The following is a 27,422-nucleotide window of genomic DNA, read 5'->3' as shown; positions in this document are numbered from 1 at the left end:
AATTCTATATATATATATATATATATATATAATTTTGCTACGCGTGCGTGCGCGACAACGGGATCATCGTCCATCATGCGATCGCGAGCCCATCTGACCGTCCAAATTGGGAATGTACAATAAACACGCCTCCTGACCCCCCGCAGCTTCCGGCCTCCCTCGGCGTGCCGTCCGGCCACCGTCGCCTGCCGGCTCGGGCCCGATCGGCAATACTCATATATATATATATATTTATTTATTTAGGAGTGCAGCATTTGGCGCATGGAATCTGAACGATCCAATCATCCAACGAACTAAATCTTTGAAATGCTGAGGAAGAATAAATTAACTTGAACACTGAGATGTGGTAAAAGCATGGAAAGAGGGTTGTTATTCTACGTGGTGTAATACAGTCATAAAATATTTTTAAAAATAAATTAATTAATTAAAATTTTAATTTTAATAGAGATGAATATTTTAAAATTTAATTTTTAAAAGGGACGATCAAGATTAATCAATTTGGATTATAAAAACAAAACAAAAAGAGTGTTGGCTCGATTGCGCAAGGGAATTATTAAGAATAGAATTATAATTTCCATCGTTCATTTGTTTTACACAGTAAATGGAGAATGAGGTGATCGTCGGAGCCGATCAAGAGCTTGCTTCCCTCGCGATTGACTCCGACAATGAAGTGGCCGTCGGAGTCGATCAGGAGCTTGCCTCCCGATTGGCTCCGATAATGAGATACAAGTCCAAGTCAAGACGGCAAACTTCACTCCCCTCCTCACTCAATAAAGACATAATAAACAATGCTCGATCTTATCTCAAACGAACAACAACGACCCATTACCTATCGAGACCAACCCCTCTTAAGTCAAAAGGTCAATTAACTTAGTACAAAAGCAACCATGTTCCGAGGAAAGCTACCTTAGCTCCAAAGTTAAGTATAAAGCTCCTCTTGTTACGAAAGGCTAATTTGCTCGATTGCGACCTTGAGACAAATCGATCAAGATCATCGAGAATTCGGCATTAGTATACTAAATTGAATTGCATCGTGCCTCATTTCCACAATGAGAAGAGTTGAATGATCATTGAATTTGCATAGGAAGAACAGGATCTCTTAATAATACACACACACATCACTGTTAGACGTTGGAAGCCAACTCATCGGCCGGGCCCTCATGCTTCTTCTGTGAGGGGGGCTTTAAAGGAAATAAGATAAAAATGTGGGCTGAAGTGAACTTTAACTCGCAAAAGTCTGTGGCGTTTTTTCGTAATCACCCTCTTTCTTTCCGTAATTATTTCTTACGGTCGTTTTTGTTGTTTTTCTATCGTCCGAGCTCTTCCTCGTGAATCGTGAGGCACATTTCGCTGATGCCGCTGCTCTGCTGCCGCTTTCTCCTCCTCCCTTCTCTCCGCCTCCAAAACCCTAACCCTAATGCCCTCTCGCCTCCAGTGAGATCAGGGGATTTGTCGTCGATCTGGACCGGCGCCGGGCATTGGCGGTGGATCTTTCGCGGTATGGCTACTGATTCTTGTTCTTCCTTGACCCATGGCGGTCGACTCCTGAGAGATTCGAACTTGTTTCGCTGAGCGATTTGGTTTGGGAGATGTCTTTTCTGTCTCGGTCGTTTTCTACTGATTTAATGATAGCGCCAGTGGGCGATTTAAACTGTTTTTTTTTTCTCTCAACGATTTTTATTATTATTTTTTTATTTTTGTGTTCTACGGTGAGTTCCGCGTGTTGCCATGATTAACCTGTGTCAGAAAGGCAGAAATGGGAACAGGTTGATTTGCCGCGTGATGAGTCCTCAGGTTGATTTTTGTAGCCTGAATGTCTCTAATTTATTTGCATTTGGTTCGCCGTTTGTTACTGCGCAACATTTTTTCTTCATGTAGTTATCTTCTGAATCTGTACTTTCTTATAGAGAAAACGTGAAATCTTTCTTTTGCTATTACGAAAGGGTTTTTACGGGAGGATTTTTCAGTTAGTTTGGTAGAGTGGTCAGTATGTGTCATTCTCATATCTTGGTCCAGAAGCAAAACAAGTTATCGGTAGCTCTATCTGAAGATGTCTTGGTTGGATTTTTCTTATTTTGGATAAAACATATACATGAGTTTGGTTTACTATGTGAAGTTGTGGTTGAAAGACTCTATTCATGTGATCAGTTTTATTTTTGTCGCAGGAACATGGTTGGTAGTGATTTGGGGAAGACCTTAGTGGAAGTTCTTGAAGTTAGATAATAAATATTGTCATGGAATGAAGGCGACTTTTGTCTCTTATTTTATTGCTCCATTTCCATTTGATGGTTCTTTGAGAGATGGGATAGTCACTTCATATCTAGGGTTGTTAGGATAGATTCTCAGATTCAATTCAGTCATTACCTATCAATGGGCTCAACTAGTGGCATTTCTGAGATTGTGGAAGACGACAACTTGCCAAACTTGGATAGTTACTTTGGCGGATCAAAGACTTTACGAATCAAACTCAAACCAAATCTGCAAGATGGTAAATACGTGGATGTTGAAGACAACATTGAAAAGTTATTGAGGGCAATCGATCGCAGGACTTCATCCAGGATTCTTAGTCCTACAAGTCATCCAGCTGTTGATTTGGTGCGGAAGAATGCTATGAAGAAGCCAGTTAATGTTGGAGTATCTAGACCTTCAGGAATAGGGATATCAGAATCTGTCACTTTAAAACAAGCCTTGAGAAAGCTATGCATTACCCAGGCATCAGAGATGGCTGCTATGAAGAGAATGTCGAAACCAATCAGCTTATCTAGAACTTCTGAGGCTGGGACAATCAAAAGGCTTTATGCATCTGTGGTGGTTCAATCAAGTGACACTGCTCTCTCTCTAAATGGAGAAAAGAGAAATTTAGTTGAAATATCCATCTTGCCTGATAAAGCCTCAAGAGATTTCTCAAGAAAGACAACTGCATTTGGTCAAGGGAAAAATGCAGAATTGTCTACTCAGAGCATTGTTTTATCTCCTCTTTCTGCTGTACCTACACCCAAGTTAACTAAGATTAGAATCCAAGATATAATTAAACCCACATCAGAAGGGCCTTGTGATAGTCAATCAACTACAGTTGAGATGGAGAAGAAAGGGAGATCATTTTCAAGAGCAACCATATCTAGCTCAAGGTCAGTCGCTGCTTCATGCAAGACTGTAGTGAACCCACATTTAAACAAGCCAGTGCATCTGAATAAGAATGTCAGAAAGAAAGGAAAGTCTGAATTAGCATCAGCATCCAATAAATCCATCAAACACGGTGATGTGAACAGAAGTGGTGCAACTTCATCCGCTGCTAAACCTTCTTGCTCTAAGGAGCCTGCCACTCCTTCATGTACTACACCTAGTACCAAGTCTTGTCGTCCAAAGGAACATGTCACCCCTCCATGCAGCATACCTGTGACCAAATCATTTCCTAAAGAGCTTGTCACTCCTGCATCTAGCACTACGAAACATGCTGCTGCAGTTAGTGCAGAAAGCAAAACACTTTCTAGCCTAAATATCCATGGCAGCAGCAGGGCCATAAGTGCAAAATCAAATGAATTCTCTAAACCTAGAGAAAAGGGAGAATGCTCTCACAGTTCAAAAAGTAGCATTGGGGATTATAGTAGTAACACCAGTATCAGTGAAGAAAGTCATCTGAGCATTGCTAGTGGCAAAGGATGTAGGCCTCACATGTCAAAGGATGCAAGATGGATAGCAATCCGGCACAACTTAATCCAACAAGGAAGCTTAGGCTTAAAGAATTTTAAGCTTCTCAAAAGACTTGGTTGTGGAGATATTGGAACGGTTTATCTTGCAGAGTTGGTTGATTCAGAATGCTTGTTCGCATTGAAGGTCATGGATATTGATTTTCTGGTTAGCAGGAAAAAGATGCTGAGAGCACAAACCGAAAGAGAGATATTACAAATGTTAGATCATCCCTTCCTTCCAACCCTCTTTGCTCATTTTACAACAGATAATCTTTCATGTTTAGTCATGGAGTATTGCCCAGGTGGTGACCTACATGTGCTTCGACAGAAGCAACCTGGCAAGAGTTTTTGTGAGCCAGCTGCCAGGTACATTAGAAAATTAGTTTTTCATTTAGTTTGATTATGGCACCTTAGGAAGCATTTTTTCTGGTTGTTAAATTCCGTCTTTCAAGTTCCATCCAATCCATGATACTCGAATTATATTCCTCTGGAGTTGCTATTTTACTGCACGTGCTAAAGTAGAAAATGTAAATGGACTTCTTTCATAATTTAAGCAGTTAATAGGTCAAATATATATATTTTGATAGCATGACATCCAATTGATGCTGGTTCACCATGTCACTTTTTCTGTTTATTCCAGATGAGCAAGGTAATTGAGCGAATTGTATTTGTTACTCCAAATTTCATCTCAAAGTGAGGAAGAGTGCAATATTTTCAAGGTGCAAAAGATTCATGAGAAACTTCACATGAAAGAGACTAGACTACCTAGAGATGTGCAATATCCTTTGCTGGTTTATTTTTCCTCCTAGATGTTATGTTTCTTAATAATTGAGAATTAGGTTTTAGATATGAGAGTTATTTATTTATGATTAATTAAAGTTTAACTGAAACACATTGTATATACTTAAGTTTTGATAATGCCTGTCAGAGATTCCAGTATCCATATGTGTATTCCAGCTCTGGCTGTTACAAAATTATGTTTACTTATTTCTTGTATAGAGTTCCATATATGTTGTCCGGTTACTATGTTGTTCGGTTACAAACTAATTCTTTACTGTGGCTTCTGCAGGTTTTATGTTGCAGAAATCCTCCTTGCATTGGAGTACCTACATATGCAAGGCGTTATATACCGGGATCTCAAACCAGAGAACATTTTGGTTCGTGAAGATGGCCATATCATGCTCTCTGATTTTGACTTGTCTCTCAGATGCTCAGTAAGCCCGATCCTTCTCAGATCATCATCATCAGGCACACAAGAATCATCCAAGAAACACTCAGGACCTTGTGCTGAAAATAACTGCATGGATCCTCTTTGTCTTCAACCATCATGGGTTCAAGTTTCTTGTTTCACACCCCGTTTGGTATCTTCTTCAGAAAGTAAAGCAAGGAAGCAAAAATCTGAAGTCAGTGGGCAGGTCAGACCGCTCCCCCAGCTTGTGGTGGAACCGACGGATGCACGCTCCAACTCATTCGTGGGGACCCATGAGTACTTGGCTCCTGAGATCATCAGAGGAGATGGGCATGGAAGTGCTGTTGATTGGTGGACCTATGGGATCTTATTGTATGAACTACTTTTTGGTAGAACACCATTCAAGGGACCTGGAAATGATGAAACGTTGATGAATGTGGTTTCACAGAGCTTGAAATTTCCTGAGAATCCACCTGTCAGCTCTCACGCTAGGGATTTGATCAGAGGGCTGCTAGTAAAAGAGCCAGAGAATAGATTGGGATCAGTGAAAGGCGCTGCTGAGATTAAGCAGCACCCCTTCTTCGAGGGATTAAATTGGGCTTTAATACGATGCGCTGTGCCTCCTGAGACACCAAGAAATCATGAGATTGGCACTCCTGTGGTGTTTCGCAAGAAAAAAGAAGGTAAGTGTCTTGATTTTAGGACAAATGGAGAGAATGTGGAATATGAGCTCTTTTAGTGATATACATTCTGTGGAAGAGTGTAACGGGCTCGGTCGTCGCGTCCTTAAGTTCCTACCTGTTGTGACCGTATAGTATTTGTAAATGTAGGCTTAAATTTCCATTCCTTGTTAATAACATGAATATGATTCAGAAGAAATAACCTCTTGTAGCTTCTAACTCGCATTTTGAATTCTTCACCCAAGCCAACTAAAGCTAGGCTGATATGTTTGGCACCACTAAGTGCATTCGTTCTCTCTATTTATCCTTTTTGTTTCAAGATCGGTCCACTACCTTTATCAAGGTTGTATGTCTCCATATCCTCAGTTGTGGATTTCTTCACAATAAGCTAATGCTCATGTACGTCAGTGTTGTGTGTGTACAGGATTAGAGAACAGACACACCCTTCTGTATTCTGGAGGGAGGTTTGAGATTTGTCCTAGGACTTCCATAAATGTGTGGTTCTTTTGTAGCTGATTGTAGACATTGCCCTCTAGATTGATGTTTAAAATTTTCCAGGTGACAATATCCCATGTTTCTTGTTCTTGGTTGACAGATGTAGGTGAGATTTAAAGGGGTATAGTCCTTGAGTTGTCTATTATATTTTGTTCATTGCAGATATCTTTTATAAGATCAGTGTAATCTTCTTTGTTTTCATGACTAGAGGTTCTGTTTAGTTGCCCAAATTCCTGCAAGAATGATGTTGAAACTTTCTGTATCTATTTCTGATTACTTTGCCCTGGCTGTTGTGGCCAACTACTTATCAGGTTTAGTTATGTAACAAGTAATGGTAAGAACAATTAAAATTGTAATATTGAAGCAGAATTTATAGTACCTGGGTTTCAGACCACCGTAAGCACAGTGAAACATTCAACTGGAACATGAAAAATAAGTGCAAATGCATGGTAAAGTGCTGTCGAAAAATGTGTACTATCTACAAATAACAATCAAAAGACAACAGATAAATTTATGACATAAAATTATATATTAAAAAATATATAATTATATATATACACACGCACACATGAGCATTGAAAACACTTTTACTTTATTGAGGTGCAATTATATCTACTTAAAAAAACAAAAGTCATAGGCATCTAGCACATTAAATTATGCTTTAGCAGAAAATATGATTTTTTATATAATAACAATAAATAGGATTAGTTATATGGATTTATTTATGAGATTGGTTATATTATCATTTATATTTAAATAAATTTTATTTTATTTTATTATTATTAAATAAGTTTTTTTTAATATTCTTCTTCTTGGTTGGATGTGTATATTTATCATAGTTTCATTGGAATATTTATTGATCGTTTAAGTACATATCTATACTATCTTAAACGCATCACTTTCAATAATTTTTTTTTCAATAAGTACAATCTTAATTTTTTTTAATATTTTTATATTTTATCCTATCTATTTTTATATATTCACATATTTAATTTAACATTCTCATTTTATAACTCTCATCTGTTCGTATACTTGAGTTATAGTTCAACATTCAGATTCATAATTATTATTATTATAATTTTTTTAATTTTAAAAATATTTTACAATCACACACACAGAACACCATTTCAATCATCCTATTTATATTCTATATAAGATATTTGTCTTTTATAAAAATAATCTTAAATATTTAAAATTTTCAATTACAAATAATTCATCATCTTCTAATATTATTAAACTTAAATTTCATATATAATAATAAATTATGCATTTTATTGGTGCAAGATAAATTATAAAAATCATATAGCATTGATTTTGGACTTATATACATAAATGAACAATCTTGGACATATTTAACTGACCCATCAGATCTAATTAATCTAACAAGCCTATTCGATCTGATTTGATTGATTCTATGAATCGATTTTTTTAGTTAATCAATTTACTTATAGTCTTGCATTATTTAGGGTTGACGAGCCAAGGACTTCAGCAAATGAGTAGGGAAAATAATTTTTCTCATATTTAAAGAATATATACGGTTTTTTCTCAAAAGACTTGTGACCAAAGAAAGCTTTATGTTTGTAAAAAGAAATTTTCTGATGTTAATACTTGAAATTTTATTAATAAATAAAATAAATAAATATACTTTAAATTTTCTAATAAAAAAGATTAAATATATAAAAATATAAAAATATTTTATTTTTTAAAAACTAACATATTGAGCACACATGAAACATTATAAAATTTTATAAATATTAAGTAGAAGTTAAGATATGAAAAACCCTAAAATAAATAATTTATCGGAGGAGAAGAAGATTAGGGTTATTTATTTCTGTCCTATTGAGTCTTGTCCTCGAAGAGATTTACAATAAGAATTGACACTGATGTTGTAGAGTGCTAACAGTTAAACATTGGATGACGACGCGATGCAAAGACGAGATAGCTAAATAGATAAGTTAATTTTAAAATAGAAATAAAATTAAAATAAAATATGTTTTAGTTCCCTTTACTCTTCCTTACACTCCAAATCAGAGTGTAAGAAATTCTAACAATTCATGAGTATGTAAGGATAAAATTTACCATTCTCTTCTGTAAAAAGGTGGATCCGCCACCTTAACGGCCCCACACGGTCGGGCCCACGACCATTTGTGAGGAGGTAAATCGAGAAAGTGCAGTTGGTTACGACGCAGGAGGTAAAACTGTAGTGGGTAAACTTTTTATAGTGACTGACTCCACCGCCAAAACGGCCCCATATCAGAAAACCCCCTAAAGGATTTTTTGGAGGCACGGTACCCACTAGGTTGATAAGAGCATACTACCGAAACAGCACTTTAGCTGAGCTAACACATGAATCGCACAGCACCTCAGTCAACAAATATATGTTACTAAGAGGATTCGAACTCGAAACCTCAAGCAACAGGTGTCTCCATGCTTACCACTTGGGATAAAACACTTCAACTAAAATTTACCATTCTCATTCCTTCTCTTCGTTTGTCCTTCTTAATTTATTTTATCTCAAATAAAGATAAAAAATCTCTCTCTTTATTTATCCTTTTCTTTTTTCTCTCTTCAATAAAAAGATAGAATCTATTACCCTAACGATTTTTATATGATCCGTGTCTCATGATCATCAATAAAAAGATAAATTAAAAAATTATAATTAATTATGATAGAAAAAATATTATCTTGATTTTATTAAAATTTAATCTTTATCAACTTAAATAAATTTATTCATCGCAATCAACTGGAGCACTTTCCTTTCTTCTCTCACCTCATCTCAGACAAAACGTAACCTGTCCTTGTTATTTAAATGATAATTTATTAATTTTTTATTTCTCTGGGACCGAGCGAACTCCCCCAAGAGGGCAATCACCAATCGTCGCACGACACCTACTTGCCGACCCATGCAGATGGCGACAGATTTTAACGTGGGCGGCGACGGCGGCGTGGACGTGGTGATCTCAGCGTCCCCTGAGATGGTTCCCTTTCCGTCCTCACCTTGTCTCTCGCTCTCTCTCTCTCTCTCTCTCTCTGACATTTTATTTTTTTCAAAGAAACGTTTTTTTTTAAGCCGCTTTTTCACTTTCCACGCTTTATGCTTTGAATATGCGTTGATCAGGTCACCGCGCGTCGCCCCCGCGGTCAGGTCGCTTCCGCCGCATGCGACGCCTCGTACACACTCCTCGCGTCGCCCATTTATAGCTCGCACGCTCTCATACTCTGCGTCTCAGTCGCCCCTGCTCCCTCTTCTTGCATGCCTATGGACGTCGAAGAGTTCTCCTCCTCTTCTTCGCCGTCGTCTTCTTCTTCGGCCTCTTCTTCCGCCGCCAGACCTTTCGCGCCCTCGCCCAAGCGCAAGGCCGGGCGGAAGAAGTTCCGGGAGACGCGTCACCCAGTGTACCACGGCGTGCGCTCGCGCGGCGGCGGCAGGAAGTGGGTGTCGGAGGTGCGCGAGCCGCGGAAGAAGACGCGCATCTGGCTCGGCACCTTCGACACCCCGGAGATGGCCGCCCGGGCCCACGACGTCGCCGCCATCGCCCTCCGCGGCGCCGCCTCCGCCCGCCTCAACTTCCCCGACTCCGCTGCGGCGCTGCCGCGGGCGCGCTCCGCCGCGCCCGAGGACGTGCGCCGCGCAGCCGCAGAGGCCGCCGGGATGACGGCGGGCGTCGTCGTCGACCGCTCTCCGCAATCGTCGTCGTCGGCCGCGGCGAAGCCGCAGGTGTTCGTGGACGAGGAGGCGGTGTTCAACCTGCCTGGGTTGCTGGAGGACATGGCGAGGGGGCTGCTGGTGACGCCGCCGGCGATGCACAGGGCGTTCGATTGGGAGACAATGGAGCTGGAGGAGGAAGGTTACGAGGCCGGCGCCGTCATCTCCCTATGGACAATGGATTAGTTAATTAGTCAATTCTTTGGGGGTTAAAAATGAAAATGACCCCCCCTTTATTTTATTTTATTTTATTTTTCTTCCTTAAACCTCTTTTTATTTTTGATTCATCCAAAAGTAATTTTTTGTATTATTATTTTTCAAAGTCCCAACGAAAATGTGTAATAATGTTTACTTATGAAGTTATTCATTTTATAAGTTACAATATTTGTTTACGCAATTCATGTGTAAATATCCACTTGGGTCAAATTTAAGTTACAAAAGAAATTAATATACGATATTTATTGATAGATCAATTAGAGAAAGTGCAAGATTATTTATGTAGCTTTAGTTTTAAGTAGAGAGAAATAGCAAAAGAGAGACTATAAATTAAAATATAATATTTATTGATTTATTAGTCAAAAATGCTAAGTCCCTAAGAAAGGATAGAGGCTATCCTTAGCGAATGGACCCACTGTAGAAGTCGAACAAGACTAAGCACTTGGGCAATAACAAGTGAGTTGAAAGGCGATCAAAAGTAATCTTCTTAACTTGGTTAGTAGTAGACTTGTGAACTATCCAAAGAATGGAAAGATTGTCTCTTCATGGAGATACAGTGATAAAAAATTTAGAAAAATAATTAAGAAGATCAGAATTTAAAATTGAATATGAATGAATATTTTAAATATGTACAAATTATATTAAATTTACTTGATAGACAGTCAACCTAATTAAAAAAAATTCGAATAGACTTTCTGAGATGAAAGAACTATTTTTGAGCTTACACTTTTAAAGTACATGCATCTTTTAACTTCATGTGCATTTGCTCAACTAAGTTCTCAACCACAAAGCTTGAGATTGATTACTGTTAGAATTGTCAAACAAATCAATTCATGATAAGATAAATTAATTTATCAAAAATTTATCATATGATGTAGGCACTAATTTAACCACTAATTTAACGAGTTAAAAAATCTCCAATCTAATCCAATTTAAATGGATTGTAAATTAGACAGGTCAATTCACAATCATCTCAAAATATTAAAATTATTAAAAATTTTAAATTTAAATTATAATTTAAACAAGTCAAATCCACTAATTATTAGATTTTCTATTTTAATTTTAAATTAAAAAAATTCTCAATCCTCAAATCAATCCAAATTAATCATAGCCGACCTCATGCAAGTTACACATTTAGACGGATCGGTTTAAACTCATTTCAAAATCGATTAATAAAATCTTAATTTTAAATTAGTTGATGACACGGATCTAATTCAAATTAACAGCTCCACGCTTGATCGGCATTGGCATCGCCGTCGCCATGAGCGAGGTTGTTGGCTTCAGCATTAGCAAACTGTAGAAATCGAGCACACAATCAATGGCGCCGGGATTTACACCAAGCTATATCTTCCTCCTTACTGTTGGAGGTAGGTGACGTATTAAGCTGGCGTTGTTTATTTCTGGAACGTGGTTACAACCTCTCGATCGACGTTCTTCATGGTCCTGCCATTTCCTCCTCCTCGCTTGCTCGCGCAGGCGCTGTTCCTTCTGTCGCCTGCTCTTTCCTCGACACCTCACGTTGGCTTAACAAGACGGCGAAGTTCAAGGCAGAATCCGGCGCCGGAAGAGGATAAAAACAAGCCACGGTCTTGCAGCTCTCACGTGCTCTTGTTTTTGTGGTTTTGGGCGAGAGACGGAGATCGAATGCTAAAGCTGCGTGTCCCCTTAGCGAATCTTGAATTTCTAATCTTTTTCTTAGAATTTATAGATCGATGGCATTGATTTCAGCTCTATAAATACCCGCAGTGCTCTGCTTTCTTCAGGCGAGCTAGCGTTGATTGATTTCTCTCTGCGTCGAAATGGAGAGGCTTGGCTCGACGACGCGGGAGGCCGTGGCGGCGCATGTGGCGACGGCTTGGCGGGCGATCAAGGCGCCGGTGGTGGTTCCGCTGCTGCAGGTCATGGTGGCGATTTGTCTGGTGATGTCGGCGATGCTGGTCGTAGAGAAAGCGTACATGGCCGTCGTCTTCGTGCTCATCAAGGCGACGGGCCGCCGGCCGGAGAAGCAGTATAAGTGGGAGCCTATGATGAGCGACGACGACGTCGAGCTCGGCGGCTCGGCCTACCCCACCGTGCTCGTCCAAATCCCAATGTTCAACGAGAAGGAGGTGTACAATCTGTCCATCGGCGCCGCCTGCGGCCTCTCCTGGCCCGCCGACCGCATCATCATCCAAGTGCTCGACGATTCCACCGACCCACTCGTTAAGGTAACTAAATCGAAGACTGACTAGCCTTAATGAGTTGGATTGATTGGGAGCTGTCGGGATTGCAGGATTTGGTGGCGGCGGAGTGCCGGCGGTGGGCGAGCAAGGGCGTGAACATAAAGTACGAGATCAGGGACAGCCGGAACGGGTACAAGGCCGGCGCGCTCAAGGAGGGCATGAAGCGGAGCTACGTCAAGCACTGCGACTACGTCGTCATCTTCGACGCCGACTTCCAGCCCGAGCCCGACTTCCTCTGCCGCGCCGTCCCCTTCCTCGTCCACAACCCTGACGTCGCTCTCGTCCAAGCTCGTTGGAAATTCGGTAGTTTAACCATCAAACACTGTCTTCTTGTCTACTGCGTAATGTAACTTTATTCATCGACGCTGCAGTGAATTCAGATGAATGCTTGTTGACGAGGATGCAGGAGATATCGCTCGACTACCACTTCACGGTGGAGCAGGAAGTTGGATCCTCCACCCACGCTTTCTTCGGCTTCAACGGCAAGCCTTCCCCTTCTCTAATCCCAATAATTTGAAGGATAATGAACTGCCAATTATATCGCCGGTGATCAAACTGGTTCAGGGACTGCCGGAGTATGGAGAATAGCAGCTCTCAATGAAGCTGGAGGTTGGAAGGATCGAACCACAGTAGAGGACATGGATTTGGCTGTTCGAGCGAGCCTCAAAGGCTGGAAGTTCATCTTCCTCGGAGATCTTAAGGTAACTCATGACTCGATCGATCTCCAGTGCATTGGACTTTGTAAACTTTGGAGCTCATGAAAATTCAGGTTAAGAACGAGCTGCCAAGCACCTTCAAGGCCTATCGCTATCAGCAACACCGCTGGTCTTGCGGCCCTGCAAATCTATTCAGAAAAATGCTGATGGAAATAGCGAGCAACAAGGTGATCAGTAGTTCACCATCTATATAACTCGCTCTCTCAGAACATTGATCGAGCTTGTTTATTTCTTTCTCTATCGCGATTCAGAAAGTCACTCTCTGGAAGAAAGTTCACGTGATCTACAGCTTCTTCTTCGTCCGGAAGGTCATAGCTCACGTCGTGACCTTCATCTTCTTCTGCGTGATCATCCCCGCAACTGTCTTACTTCCTGAGGTGGAAATACCCAAGTGGGGTGCGATCTACATCCCTTCGATCATCACTATTCTCAACGTCGTCGGATCCCCTCGGTATAATCATCAATTCACTACCGAATTCCTCATCTATTTTAAGCTCATCCTGCTGTTGTTGCAGGTCCTTTCACTTGCTTGTGTTTTGGATCTTGTTCGAGAACGTCATGTCGTTGCACAGGACGAAAGCAACCTTCATTGGGTTGCTGGAAGCTGGGAGAGTGAACGAATGGGTAGTCACTGAGAAGCTAGGAGTGGCCATGAAGACCAAAACTTCCACCACTAAGGCAGCATGGAAGTCAAGAACCAGAATTGGTGAAAGGATGCATCTCTTAGAGATATGGACAGGGGCATACCTCGTCTTCTGTGGGTGTTATGATCTGGTGTTCGGCAGGAACCACTTCTACATCTTCCTCTTCCTCCAGGCACTCGCTTTCTTTGTAGTTGGTTTCGATTATGTCGGCATCTGCGTTCCAAGTTCCTAGGAGGCCACAGTAGATTCTTCGAGTTCATGCAGTGCAGCAGCTTGAAGGAAACCGCCACTAGTTATCAGCAGCTGGCAACACGCTCGCTCTAAAGTGTAGAATCCTTGTGTGGATATAGAAATCTTCTAATAGTTAGAACAGAGGAAAGAGTAACAGAGTTAGAATGCATAGAAAGAGCATTTGTCAGAAAGAAAAAAATGTTAATTGTTTTCTTAAAGAGAGAAAGAACAACTTTAGATTTGCTCGAAAGTATTCAGAAATTTTTAGGTACAATCTGAGAGCTGTTTCATGGTTGATAATCAAATACAAATATAGAACCAGTTTTCGACAAATAAAAGATGAAGATCTTTTGCGGATCCCATTCCTTTTCTTGGAGATGAGTGACTGTAAAGATCATCATCAATGTCGGAAAACGATAGAAGATCTTTAGGCGGCGGTGGAAGGAGGACATGTCCTTTTCTGCTCTGCGTTGGCGAAGCCACCGCCGGCTTGGGTCAGCTGTAGCTCCTTTTGGCGGAGCAGCAGTAGCATGCGATCGTTCTCGAGGCGGCGGCGATCGTTCTCTAGCTTCGTGCGCTCCATCTCACGCTCTTTGTTTGTGCAGAAGCGGAGCCAATTGAAGCGCTGCCGCTCGAGCTGGAAGGCGCGGCAATGGTACGCCACCCGTTGCTCCTCTAGCTCCGCCGCCTTCTTCCGCAGCCACTGCTGCAGCTGCTGCTCCCCTCCACCGCCGCCGCCGTCACCGGACGGCATGGCGGCCATCATCTCCGACCGCAGCTGCTGCATTGTGCCGGACTGCGAGGAAAGCGTCAGCGAAAGCGGCGGAGAAGCCGACGTTTGGGATGACACCCTCCTCTTCTTTCTCCCCGGCAACACGAACTCCTTGCTGTCCACGTCCTCCTCTCCCTCCTCGTGCTTGTGCTGCGGGTGATGGCGGCGCTTGGCATGGTGCCCCTCTTCCAAATCGTCCTTGTCATTGTAGTCACTGTCGCCGAAATCCTCCTCGTCGTCGCTGTCGACGTCGTCGTCGTCCACTTCTTCATCTATCATCGTTCCTTCTTCGTCAGCGGCGACCGGCGCCGCCATGGCTCGGCCAGAGACTACGCCTTTCGCGTCGGAGCGGCTAGACTGAGAGTGGTTGAAACAGAGTTGTTGCTGAGGATCCTGATGTGACGGCGGGGGCACTTGCTGAGGAGGCGGCGCGGCGGCAGAGACGCAGGAGCCACCGCCTCCGGCGTGGTGGTAGGCGCACATTTCGCGGAAGAAGAGGTGTTTGGAATTAAGGAGCTTGCGCGCCTCCTGCTTGGCCTTGGGCGAGAGGTGGTCCATGGTGTCGAGCAGAGCCTGGTTCTCCACCACCCGGCAGGCGGTGCCCTTTCCGAGCAAGTCGTTCACCCGCTTGTACCGCTTGTTGAGGTCGTTGAACTTGTCCTCGCACTGCTGCGGCGACACCGAAAAGCCCTGCTCCATCATCGCCCGAGACACCGATTTCCACTTCCCCTTCTTCTGCAACAGCGCCGTCGCCGCCGTCGCCGCCGCCGCCCCCTCCCCCGCCTTACTCTTCCCCTTGCCCTCTGGCACTTGCTGCTGCTGTTCACCCTCGGCTCCGCCGCCGCCGTCGTCGCCGACGCGATACACTACCTTGATGAGCAATCTCACCATGCTGTCCGTCCACTTCATCCTCTGCCACGGCGACGCTGCCGGCCCCGGTTGCGTCAGCGACCGCCGTGCCGCCTGGTCATCCGCCGGTTCAGCCTCCCCGTACCCGGGCTCGTTCTCGGAGCTCATCCCCGGCTGCTGCCTGGTCCGCACGAACGTGGGCACGAACTGACCGTGACGGCCTAACGCGTAATGCTCTCCCACGTCACCGGCGGCCTGGAAAGGCAGCATGTGGTGCGCCTGCTGCTGCATCTGCTGTTGCTGCGGAGGCAGCGCCACGTCCAACCCAAGCAAACCCCCACAGCCCATCTGCAACATCCCCCTCGGCATCCCATTTCCCCCATGATCCATCCTCTCTATCTCTCTCAGTCCGTCAGCTCTGAATTCCTGTCAAGCTAACACGAGCTAACGTGGGTTGATATCTCTCTGCTCCAGGGCGTGGAGTGGTGGGTGCCGCCGGTTTCGGCGAAGCATGGCGGATTGAAACACGGGCCCAGTCGCATGTTTTCCACCTTCCTGTGGGTCGAAAACCAGCGGCCCCGCTACGTGCGTCGTACAGCGAACAGGCGGCGGCTTCAAGGTCCGAGTTTGGCGTTTGTGGGAGGCGGAACGGGGAGCCCCTGGGTGGTGCGAGGAGGAGGTCCGGTGGGCCCGGAGGGAGGAGGAGTCGCCCACGGTTTTGGTCGGGGTTTGGGAATCCACAGGCTGCACAGCAGGAAGGAAAGGGTTTCTGAGTCGCCGTGCTGGATTCCACTGACTCTGTGGATATTTATTGACTACAGCATGAAATTGATGACGATCGACACCAGAGAAACCGTTCTGATCGCAGAGAATTGTTCTTCTGGTTTTGAAAAAAATGAGGAGAATTCAGTATCAATCATGGTCGAACTTCATCACGAAGAGCTTCCAAGATGCTTTCTGAGATTCCTCCGAACAGACTCGCAGACACAGAGGTCTGGTTTAGGAAACTCAGTGCTGTATCTTCAGATGCTTCCTCAAAATCCTTCCTTCTTTTCATCACTAGATAGCCACTCAGTTCCCACGCTGCTGGATTCATTTGCGTTTCAAGAATCTCCTGGCTGACTTCCCCGCGAGACCGCTTCTCGGCGAAACACTGCAGCTCAGTGTCAATGCGAAGATACTGATCGTGTTAGATTTTACGCGGCGAATCGTATGGAATTTACCTGCAGCAGGAGGAAAATTCTTCCACCAGAATCAGATATCAGGACGTTGTAGGGGATGCCATTATCTTGTAAGAAAATGCAAGCGGCAGAGACGGTGTTCGAAAGATCCTTGAAGTTGCTTCCGCCTGCAAATAGAAGACCTCTTACAGGATAATCTACGAGTTGAGAGATTCTGACCCCAGTTTTGAGGGTTGCAATGGTTTGAATTGGAGCCTTCTCGACTGCGAATGTTTCTGCAAGGTAGAAAGCCTGAAGCAGATGTAATGCCTGAGAGCTTATCTAAAATAGCAAGATTGTTTACGATACGTATAGCTTCACCACCTGGAAATGGAGGTGATTGATGGTGGCGAAGGCACCCAAACTGTTGTAACCGACTCTGAAATAGGGAGTGTTGGCTTCCTTCGCCATGGACACAGCAAGTAAGAAGCTCTCCTTATCGATCCTTTGAGGCAAGCAGTCCAAAACGCGAGGAATTAGGAGCACATGGCCGTAGCCGATCGGGCTGACCTGCAAGAAGAAGGAAGTTCTTAAACATCTAGTTGTATCCAAAATAAGAGAGCAAATTGTGGATCGAACATTGATAGCGATAACATTCGGAGACTCTGAAGCATTGTCATTATCACTCTCTTCGAATCTAAATAGCACTTCCTCTTGCCCAATCTTTGTGAAACTGAACTTGTTCTGATCAAAGGGTTGTAAAACTTCATCAATTCTGAACTCGGTCGGCCTTTTCTTGAGGTCGCGCCCTTCGATTAAGTGTGCAATGAAACCGTATCTTCCTGGAATGCTCTGCAAGAAGAATGCAGTCAATTCTTCAAGAGAATTGAGTGATCGATCGATCGACTCGACAGGAGAGTGAAAATTAGCATGCTACCTTGGTTTCACAGGCGTTGGTATCATGATGGAATAACCCTTCAGCCTTGCGATCATCCCACTGCATTTCCAAGATTCATCAAACAAAAGTAATTTCAGTTTCAGATATCAGAAAGAGATCTTCCTACCTGTTTGAAAAGCCTTTCGAGGAAGTTTGCCTGCGGCTCAACCTTCTCCACCTTGCTGAAACAATAAAGAGGTAGCCTAGTCCCTAGCCAATGAGTTCAACAAGATCAAATTTTTTTTTCTAGAATCGAGTTGCTAAGAACTGATAGGGTTCTAGATCTGGCTATGACTTTACAACGAACACATGGCGTGCATCGCTCAGCCAGATCAAGTTTAGCAAATCTAAAAAGGGGGTTTTCTTCCCTATCTCGGTAAGAGATCGAATCGCTCTCATGAAGCACAAAAGATTTAAACAAGCGCGCATTTGGCGCGCCGATTCGGGAACAAAAACGAAGAAATTGCACAAAACATCGAAGTTGGAAGATCCATGAAGCACCGAAGCGGAAAGAGCAGAATCTGATCGCGGGGTCACCTTGACGAAGGCAGCATCTGGAGAGACAGTGGCGGCCGCAGCCGCTTTCATCGCCGCCATTTTGGCAGTCGTTTGGTCGGTGGGCGGTGGACATCGTCTGAGGTCGATCTGAGCGGCTGGAGAAGTACCAGTATAATTCCGGCGGCGGCGCTATCTGGACGCGTTATAAGTCTAAATCTAGTAACATTTCGTATACTTTTACTATTTTTTGAAAGATCCCTTTTAGTTTTATTATTTTAATTTTGCTCCATCAAAATTTTGAATGAGGAATAGCCACTGACATCTGGCCGGGACCAAATCGGAATCGGCTTAGATTCGTAACTGAGTCAACGGATCAATTACCCATTGATTTGATTCATCAAGCTTGAACTATAACCGACTCGACTCCAATCAGGTAGGTTACTGTTCAGAAGCCCAATTAACCACCGGTTATCTAGCACAATGTGGTGTTGATTTTCAAAAAAAATCAGCACCATATAGTTGCTCGACCCTAGTTGATAGGTGGGTTCGATTATTAGAACAATGTAGAGCACTTATCTTTTTTATTCTTTAATGAGTTTTGATTCTCTTATACTTTTGAGGATATGTAGAAAATTTAAAGAAGTGTAAGCCTATTTTTTTTATATATATTTTTATAAATTTTTAATTTTTTCAATAATAATAATTTGAATCTTGACTATTTGACCATGGTAAACCGAACCAAATCGTGAATTGTAATTATTTTAGATTCATGAACCATAATTACTTTAGATGGTTAAGATTAAAGAATCATCGAATTGATGATTCTAAATTATCGATTCCTTGATTTTGAATTGTCGTCAGCTCTAACGAAGAAGAAGAATGTATTCAAGTCGTCAAAGAGAAGCTTTTTTACGGTGTCCCATAAAATTCTATTTTTTCTTTATAAATTAGGAGTTTAGCATGAAATTGAGGGTTAAATTTGTGATGATTTTTATAACATCAATTTGTAGGAGTGAGTGTTTAAAAATTTATCCACGGAACATGGTTGAATTGGTTACTACAGAAAATTTACTGAAGTAGACAAGAGTTGAATCTCATAAAACTGAAGCAATGCCCTCTTTCGTAGTGGCCAATTGTAAATTTCTAATTTACCTATATAGTTGTGGGATCGATCGTGTGAGATTGCTGACGTGGCGGATTTTACTTTTTGTTGATAAATGTTTAAAATTAAAGAAAACCACAAATTCAATAAAAATGCATAAATGGTAAGCACGAAAATATAGAAATTTTAATTGATAAAATTACTATTATTATATATATTTATGATTTTTTATTTCCTAATTTATATTTTCCTTAATTTTTAATTAATTAATTACCAAATTTAAGTCAAATGCCGACTTTTAAAGACAAGTAAGATAAAATGTGATTTTATGCAAATAATATACATGCCCAACGTGCGACTCTTTTGATAGATATTCATCTTCTTAATATCAATATAATTATTAAGGTTGGGATTCAATTTGAAGATTAACTACATCGAAAATAGTTGCCTAAATAAGCATATCTTTCTTAGTAGATTAAACATTGTCTTTACTACATTTTTTAATAAGAACAGAATTCTTTTGTATATCTTGGGAAGAAAATTGCAAAAACAGAACATCTAAATTTATGGCATGACACAATTATCATCTAATACCCCCGGCTAGACCCGACCACGGTTCAGAACCGACGGTTCGACGGTTCGGAACCGCCGATTCGACGGTTTATGGCAGGTCGACCCTTAACCTTAACCGCCCAAGACGGTTACGGTTCACGGTTCGGAACCGCCGGTTCACGGTTCGGTTCACGGTTCGCGACGGTTCGCGACGGTTCAAGATTATTATATTAAAAAATTTAAAATTTAAAATTTATATAAAAGAAATATTGAAAAAAGAGAGAAAAATTGATATAGTTTAATGGTGCGTATTCCTTTCTCAAAGTCGAATCCTCACTAACGGCATGTAAATATAATTTTGAAATAAATATATAAATAAATTTATTGAATAAGTTTAATAAAAATGTTGTAGTATAGTGGTCTCTGTATCTATTTCTCATGCGGAACTCTCGGGTTTGATCCCACCAATCGCGTACTATAATATATTTGAAATAATTATATTATATATAATATCGTATTGAAATTATATATAAAAGTCATTAGGGTACAGTAGTGAGTGTCTACGTCTTTGATCGGTGAGAATTGCGTGTTCGTTCTCCATCAACGGGGTCTTAAAATTGACTTGAATTAAATAAATATAAATATAGTATATATATAATTATATTAATTTTATAAACAAAAGACATTGTAGAACAGTGGTGTGTATATGCGCTTGTGTCCCTGGGATGTCCTAGTTCGATCCTAGCAATGACGTGTTAAATTATAATTTAATTAAATAAAAATAAATATATTTTATATAAAAATGTATTGATAATATATACAAATGTATTAAAGTTAAAAAAAATCACAAAATAAAAAAAAAAACCCAAACCCGCTGTTACTGTTGGAATCGGCGGTTCAACCCGCCGGTTCCAATGGACTTGAACCGTAATCGGCCTGGACCAAACCGTAACCGGCCCGGCAATTACGGTTCGGCCCGTGGGCACCCCGGCACCTATTGTAGATGATAGAATTGTCATCGTACAACAAAGTTGAATCATAACAATCGTGAAATAAACTTCTCATCTATGGGTCTATTCCATATCTGATTTACTTATCTGTATCTAATCATAGGACCGACGATACTGAATTATTTAGGGTGAACATAATCACCTTTTGATCAAATAACACCATGTCTTAATTAGAGATAAGATCATCGAAGATTCCTTCATAATTTCTTTGATAAATTATGATATGACCAATTAACTCTTTATCATTTGGTAAGTAATTGATCTTTTTTTGATAATAATAATAATTATTCTGTAAACTAATTCAGAAATTTATAGAGAAGATAAAAAAACATCAAATGCAAAGAATTTATCTCTAAATTTAACTGAATAATATTAACTAAAAAAAAACAATCTCTAAAAACAAATAAAGATATTTTTTCTAATATAATACTTTAATAAATATAAATATCTAAAAATTTTAAATTTTTTTTGATGTGATATATTATAGGTCACGTGATTCCATCCGAATCAAAAAAATTGCCATCTTTCACTCCATCATCAATTTTTTATATAGTACCACTTGCATGTGAATACAACTAAGAACATTCTAGGCATTCGAAACTAAAGGATCCTTAACATATTTTTTGGGGGTAAATTTTGTTTGAAAATTGTATCATCCCTATGAGACAACAGACAATATATTCACAATTACGATAATTTAATATAACAGCTACTGGATTTGCAGTGTAGGATAGAAAAGAATCAAAAAAATAAATAAATAGTAAACTAAATACTCTTTATTGTGGCTGTGACCATGAGAATCATGAAGATAACATGACCTCGTCGTATAAATGTTTTAGCCAGAGGTTGCCATGTTTAAAGTTGATAAATAAAGCTTCTAAAGATGTCTATTTTTTTAATTAAACATGACTTCTTATGTTGATTGACTCTTACTTATCCTTCTTTGGGTATTCTCTTGCTCCAAATATTGTCGATCCAACTCGAATGTTAGTGCTTCCCATCTCAATCTGCAAGAGACATGCAAAAGTTAATGATCCAATCTGAATGTTTGCTGCAAATAATGCATCAACTAAAATACTGAATCCAATTTTTTCAGTTGGATCTAATAAAAGTACAAAGTATTGTCTTGACATGTATAGTAATTTTTGAAACACAATCACTTACAGCTTGCTCAAAGTCGGCTGACATTCCCATGGACAGGTCGCACTGGTCTTCTGGAATTCCAAGTTCTCTGCAAACCTCAGACCTGCAATCTGATAGTGTCTGAGAGTTCCCAGAACACGTAATCAAGGTTTAGCAAAGTATTTGGGGGAAAAATTGGAACTCAATGTCATTTGGGAATTCTTACCCTGAAGTTTTCTGGAGTGGAGGTGTAGTCCAGCATCCCGATCGTCATTAGCCCAGAGAAAATAAGGTTTGGGCATCCAAATTTCACATGTTTTACCAGTTGGAGACAGCCTGAAGGATCGACACCATGTTTTGCTGCAAAATACAGGGAGATCTTTCAGTTTCAGGCATATACTGATACTATCAAGGTTCAATGTGGCCAACTAAGTTATTCATCATATGAAGTTTCTCATTCTAGAAAAAAGAAAAAAAAAACAATCATCTGTAGTGTTAGCACGAATATTAAAAGTTTATCGCGTACATTCTTCTCCACTAGTATTCACTTGCACGAGGACCTTGAGTGGCTTCCTTCCCAGGTTAGCAACCATCCGATCAAGATGATTAGCTATCTGCATATCATAAAGCACATTTTATTCTACATATCGTAGGGATAAAGATATAATTTTGTCCACAGGCATAATGTAGGGGCAATCAGATAACAGAAATATTAATTATAGATTGTTGGATCATTACAGTGGTTGACTTTGTTAATAGTTGCTCCATTATAAGTTTAATGAATTTCAACAAGATCGGATATCATCTCCACACTTTGTTCATCCTGCAAAAAATCTGATTTTGCTCAGCATCTTTTCCTCCACAGCTTGCACATTGCAGAATAATTAAAATGTGATAGATATACACGTGCTTGAGAATCTGATCCACCAAATGATTCTCAAGAAAAAATCGAAAACACATCCTTATTAATTTAAACAAAGCATGTCATTCCTTTATTGCTACTGGACTAGAAACAAGTAATAGAACCTAAGATAAAGACCAAATCTCTGAACATTTTTGACTGAGATTGACCATGCAGTGAAAGGAAGAAAAGCAAATTTTGAATTCAAGTTATTCGTGCATCAGCTACATACTGATCATGAATTAAATTTACCTTCTCATCGTCTACACTCTCAAACATGTCAAGATTTGGGACACCAGCTGCATTAAGAAAGACAATTCAATTAATCAACACTAGCAATGCGTGATGATTCAACTTCAAGTTGAATCATGATATGCAAATCTAGAAACATAGAAAATAAGAAGTCAATAATTTCTACTAAATTAATAAAATAGCTAAGATGTTGAATGAAAAAACTGGAATTCAGTCAGTTCTCCCTTAAATTTCCATGATATGGAGGGAGTCTGAAATGTAGACCACAAACTAGTCATTCACATATGGTACACAAAACATACAAACAACAGGTACAATAATCAGAACTGGAATCTCTATTATTAAAGAGGTCAGACCACATAGGCAAGCATGGATACATAGCAATAGATCATACTTATTGCAGTGGTGTCATTTGATTTGGTGATTCCACATTTAACCAAAGACTTGTATAGAGTTAGGATTTAGATCATAAGGAACTCATCATTGCCCAAATACAACATGTTAATGATACTCCTCGATAGAAAGAGAACATTTTTGGGTCAATATGATGGGGTGTGGCTGACAAACCAAATCAAGCCAAGTTGAACTTTGCCTTGCTCAATTCAGCTTGACAAATCATTATTGAGTTCAAACTTGATTCAACTGTAAATTTCCTCCTCAAGCTTAGTTCATTGAACTTCACTCAGTTTGACAATGGCTACTTACTTTTCATAGATAAACAAGCTTAAAAGTCAGAAGCTTATACAAGCTCCAATGCAACTTAGTTGGAATTCAACTGAAGCTCAAGACTAACTCAATTCAAGCTTCATTATACAAAGTGTAATTTTAAGCATCGAGTCATGCCGCCGAGCACGACCAATACATTCTGTTTTTGTGGAAGACCAACATAAGGTTTAATCACTGTGTCACCTGTGCTGGATTAGTTGCAGAGGTCACAAGGAGAGTAGAAGATGGGTCGTAGAAGTCAAAATCAATGGAGGAGGGGGGGGGGGGGGGGGGTTGAGGGTTTCGTGATCTTCAAGGCTAATTTGCGACGATCTAGCAGTATATAGAGATTGTGATTTAGCAATTAATCATGAAAATGACATAAATATATGTTATGTTATATATCTAATATATCTAGTGATATATTTATACAAATATATGTTATACTATATTTGTATATTGATATATGCTTATATATATTCTATTATATATCTATGTAAATAATATTGAAACCATATCGGTACGATATGATATGGTACTGAAACTATATCATTTCAGTTAGAGATTGAAACTCCAACATGAGCTGAGGTTTTAAACCTTGACTTTTAGCAATCTACTAAAAACACTCAACTAGACAAAGAATCAACTCAAGCCAAGTTGAGCTTTGCCTTGGTCAAGTTCAGCTTGACAAATCTCTATCGAGTACAAATTTGATTCAACTGCAAATTTTCATCTCAAGCTCAATTGATTGAGCTTCATCAGGTTTGAGCAAGGCTAGTTTTCATAGATAAACAAGCTTAAAGCCCACAAGCTTATGCAAGCTTAAACTTAGCTGGAATTCAACTGAAGATAATGAATAATTCAGTTCAGGCTTGACTCTATAGAGTTAATTTTAGTAGTCTACACAAACAATCTTAAAACGTCTTCCAAGTGTTTAACAAGCTTATAAATGAGCTTGACATGAACCTATAATGAGCCAATACACAAGCTTATCAATGAGGTTAATCACAAATTTAGTGATGAGAATGCCTGTATACCAAAATCCAGCATATTAACAAGCTATAAATGAATTTATTCAGTGTTCTATTTGTGAGCTATAAACAAGCTTGATCTTGCTAAAATGAGCTTACTCACATGATTATTGTCAAAACGTGTTTACAGAACGAGCCTAGACCACAAGTTGTGTTTGGCACTGGAATGCCAATTACTGAAACAATCACAAACTCTGGTTGCAGCTATCAACTGGCTACTTGCCGCAGTGCAATTTTGGATTTATCCACAGTTCTCCTTATTCTATTATTCATATTTTTGTCTGGTTTTTCTAGGTATTCATCTAGTCTTTCTTGGGGTTTCTCTTCTCTTAAACTTCTCACTATTGTAATTGTTTTGCTAGTTCAATATTCAGGTTGGGGGGGGGGGGGGGGGGGGGGGGGGGGGGGGGGGGGGGGGGGGGGGTTCCTTGCGGAAGCAAGCACGGTGAGGCAATTGGATTGGATCAAATTGCCTACTTTTTTGAAAAATTGTGCACAATTTAAAATTTTTACAAAGCAAACAAATTGAAGTCCATAGTTGCCAAGGTAGTGAAAGAAAAAAAAAATCCCAAAGAACTTGAATGATTGTCTTGATGTGGTATGAAAAGCAAACATGTGAAGCTCAAATTCAAGGAGAAAAATCATACAGATCCATCGTTGCTAATATGTGACCTAGAATTAATACACTCTTCCAATGATGGAAATAGAAAAAAAAAGAAGAGCAGATCATTGAGCTAGACCTGTACTTTTCCCAAGAATGGAATCAAATCTTAAGAGAGTTATGGAATATAAGATCTTTATGCTATAAAGAGTTACCCAATGGATTTAAGTTTTGGTCTTCATGGACTTTCCAGATATATATACACTACAATGTTTTGTTTGTGATGAAAGTTCTCTTCACAGACTCCTATTTAGCTTGTTTGTTTCCTGTACGGGCAAGCACAATACAGTGCTTAGTTCCTATGTTGTTCCTATCCTGAATGAGCTGGGATTTTCTTGCTTCTACAAGCTTCAGGAATATAAAAAACAAAGACCCAATAAGACTCAACAAAAAAGGGAAAAAAAAAAAAAAGAGGCAAACTTAAAATATATAATATAAACTAAGTGTGTTGATCAAATGAAGATGTAATTTCTTGTCAATCTGCACAAACATGCACGTGATTTATTTAAACAAATCAACAAAGATAACTTCAGATATCAAAAGAATAGTTGATACCAAGAAGTGTTTTCACTTTGTTGCTCTGCAAGTTCCCAATGAAATGCCACTCAATGTCTGATGGAAGCTGCAGAAATAAGAACTAATTTAAATTTTTGTGAGTGTGGTTAATAAAACACTATAAAGCATTTAAATAAATATCTAGCTGATACAAGTAATTTCAATATAAGTCAACGCTCACGCAAAGACCTGTTATATGAAAGGCTGATGATAAAAATCTCAAAATTGTCATTAAGTTAGACAAGGAGCACTGTAATGATCCATGCCAAAATTACAACACTTCAGCTTATATGCTTCTCAAATAATAGTTTCTGTATGCAGAATTTATCACATTCCAACCTAAGCTTAGACATTAGGTTGTCCGAGAGAAATTATATGTAAATCTAATAGCTAGTCTTTACTTGAACTCTGTCTCAACATAGCAAATGAGGACTATCCTAATTGAACATGTTGCAATTGTTCTTGAGTTTCTAGCCTTCTTTTACTAGAATAGACAATTCTCAATGTTAATCCACCAAATTCTAATGGCCTTGTCAAACACAACAGGAATTTGAAAGAGTAGAATAATTAGAATTTCACAAGAGCACACCAGATCATTGTCTTCTTAAGTTATCTACGGTTTTGTCGAGCAAAAGGCGATTCTAGAACCAATTATTCAAAAGCAAAACAATAGAAAATCACACCATATCGATCTCACACAATATAGAAAAATAACAGGCTACTAAGCACTTTCAATTACCAAATTAAACAACCCCAACCAATCATAAACAAAACATACACGCACCGTATTCTAGTTTTCAACGGTGAGGAAAAAAAAAAAAAATATGGAAAAATATGCGGAAGAGAAACGGAAACCTGAGGAGCCTTCTCCACCAACTCTTGAACATAGTTCTCACCGAAGCAGCGGTGTCCAGCGTCATAGACTTGGCGAATAAGGGAGACAGGCTTCGTCTTACTGACCGCCACCACCCGAACCTGATCGGGCGATCGACCGGAGCGCTCCGCCGCCCGCTGGACTCGAGATAGCACGGAGCGGAGGGCCGTCACGGCGGCGCCTTCGACTGCAGGAGCAGACATGGCGTCGGAGCAGTGGGAGGCGGAGGACTGGCTGACCTGAGCCGTTTTCTAATGGTGCCTCGCTCGAAGACGAACAGATCTGGCCGGAGGCGATGCAGCCGCTTGTGTGTGATTGGACATCAGGCGATGGGATTAGGGGCGCATATATATTCATCTGTGGTATGCGAATTTGATTAAAAGTTTAAAAATATAAATAATTTTAATTTGTGTTCGATTCAAAATAAAATATTAATTTTAATTTGTTTCTATTTGAATTATTTGAATTTTTGATTAAGTATATTTAAATTATAATTTAAAATAATTTAAATTTGAATTCGATTTGAATTATTTAAAATTATGTAAAATTTGAGTTTCTACTCAAAAAATATCGAACGTGTTTGAGTTCGACTTAAATTTGATAATTTTAAATACGAATCAAATATTTTTTTGAATCGGTCAATATGAAAATAT

General features: G+C 40.1%; 5 protein-coding genes across 5 annotated transcripts; 2 read left to right on the top strand and 3 right to left on the bottom strand.

Moving 5' to 3' along the window:
- The first annotated feature begins 1,363 nt into the window (after window positions 1-1,363).
- Window positions 1,364-13,789, top strand: LOC141811450 (serine/threonine-protein kinase KIPK2-like). Its single transcript, XM_074699483.1, has 11 exons — window positions 1,364-1,498; window positions 2,166-4,055; window positions 4,759-5,616; window positions 5,925-5,957; window positions 11,783-12,182; window positions 12,248-12,500; window positions 12,569-12,679; window positions 12,762-12,898; window positions 12,967-13,080; window positions 13,165-13,364; window positions 13,429-13,789. The coding sequence occupies exons 2-11, from the start codon at window positions 2,371-2,373 to the stop codon at window positions 13,787-13,789; spliced, it is 4,152 nt and encodes a 1,383-aa protein (XP_074555584.1). The 5' UTR covers window positions 1,364-1,498; window positions 2,166-2,370.
- On the top strand, window positions 9,292-10,134 carry LOC141848423 (dehydration-responsive element-binding protein 1F-like). Its single transcript, XM_074736451.1, has one exon. The coding sequence runs from the start codon at window positions 9,307-9,309 to the stop codon at window positions 9,943-9,945; it is 639 nt and encodes a 212-aa protein (XP_074592552.1). The 5' UTR covers window positions 9,292-9,306; the 3' UTR covers window positions 9,946-10,134.
- A 223-nt stretch (window positions 13,790-14,012) lies between the features above and the next one.
- LOC141848421 (uncharacterized) lies at window positions 14,013-15,805 on the bottom strand. Its single transcript, XM_074736449.1, has one exon. The coding sequence runs from the start codon at window positions 15,797-15,799 to the stop codon at window positions 14,216-14,218; it is 1,584 nt and encodes a 527-aa protein (XP_074592550.1). The 5' UTR covers window positions 15,800-15,805; the 3' UTR covers window positions 14,013-14,215.
- Window positions 15,806-16,325: 520 nt separating this feature from the next.
- On the bottom strand, window positions 16,326-18,174 carry LOC141848422 (GDP-L-galactose phosphorylase 2-like). The gene is made up of 7 exons (XM_074736450.1): window positions 18,044-18,174; window positions 17,634-17,716; window positions 17,507-17,566; window positions 17,209-17,421; window positions 16,954-17,139; window positions 16,633-16,881; window positions 16,326-16,562 (listed from the first exon to the last, which is right to left on the bottom strand). The coding sequence occupies exons 1-7, from the start codon at window positions 18,135-18,137 to the stop codon at window positions 16,326-16,328; spliced, it is 1,122 nt and encodes a 373-aa protein (XP_074592551.1). The 5' UTR covers window positions 18,138-18,174.
- Window positions 18,175-21,418: 3,244 nt separating this feature from the next.
- On the bottom strand, window positions 21,419-27,050 carry LOC141811611 (uncharacterized). The gene is made up of 7 exons (XM_074699628.1): window positions 26,751-27,050; window positions 25,896-25,962; window positions 22,944-22,990; window positions 22,317-22,404; window positions 22,017-22,150; window positions 21,833-21,931; window positions 21,419-21,675 (listed from the first exon to the last, which is right to left on the bottom strand). Exons 1-7 carry the CDS (start codon window positions 26,970-26,972, stop codon window positions 21,598-21,600), a joined length of 735 nt encoding a protein of 244 aa, XP_074555729.1. The 5' UTR covers window positions 26,973-27,050; the 3' UTR covers window positions 21,419-21,597.
- Window positions 27,051-27,422: the final 372 nt, after the last annotated feature.

Source organism: Curcuma longa, chromosome 17 (genome assembly GCF_044706935.1).
Source record: "Curcuma longa cultivar G26 ecotype Majalengka, Jawa Barat chromosome 17, ITB_CL_G26_1.1, whole genome shotgun sequence".
In the NCBI taxonomy this organism is placed as follows: domain Eukaryota; kingdom Viridiplantae; phylum Streptophyta; class Magnoliopsida; order Zingiberales; family Zingiberaceae; genus Curcuma; species Curcuma longa.
Note: the sequence above shows the minus strand (reverse complement) of the source record. Positions and strands in the feature narration are given on the sequence as shown.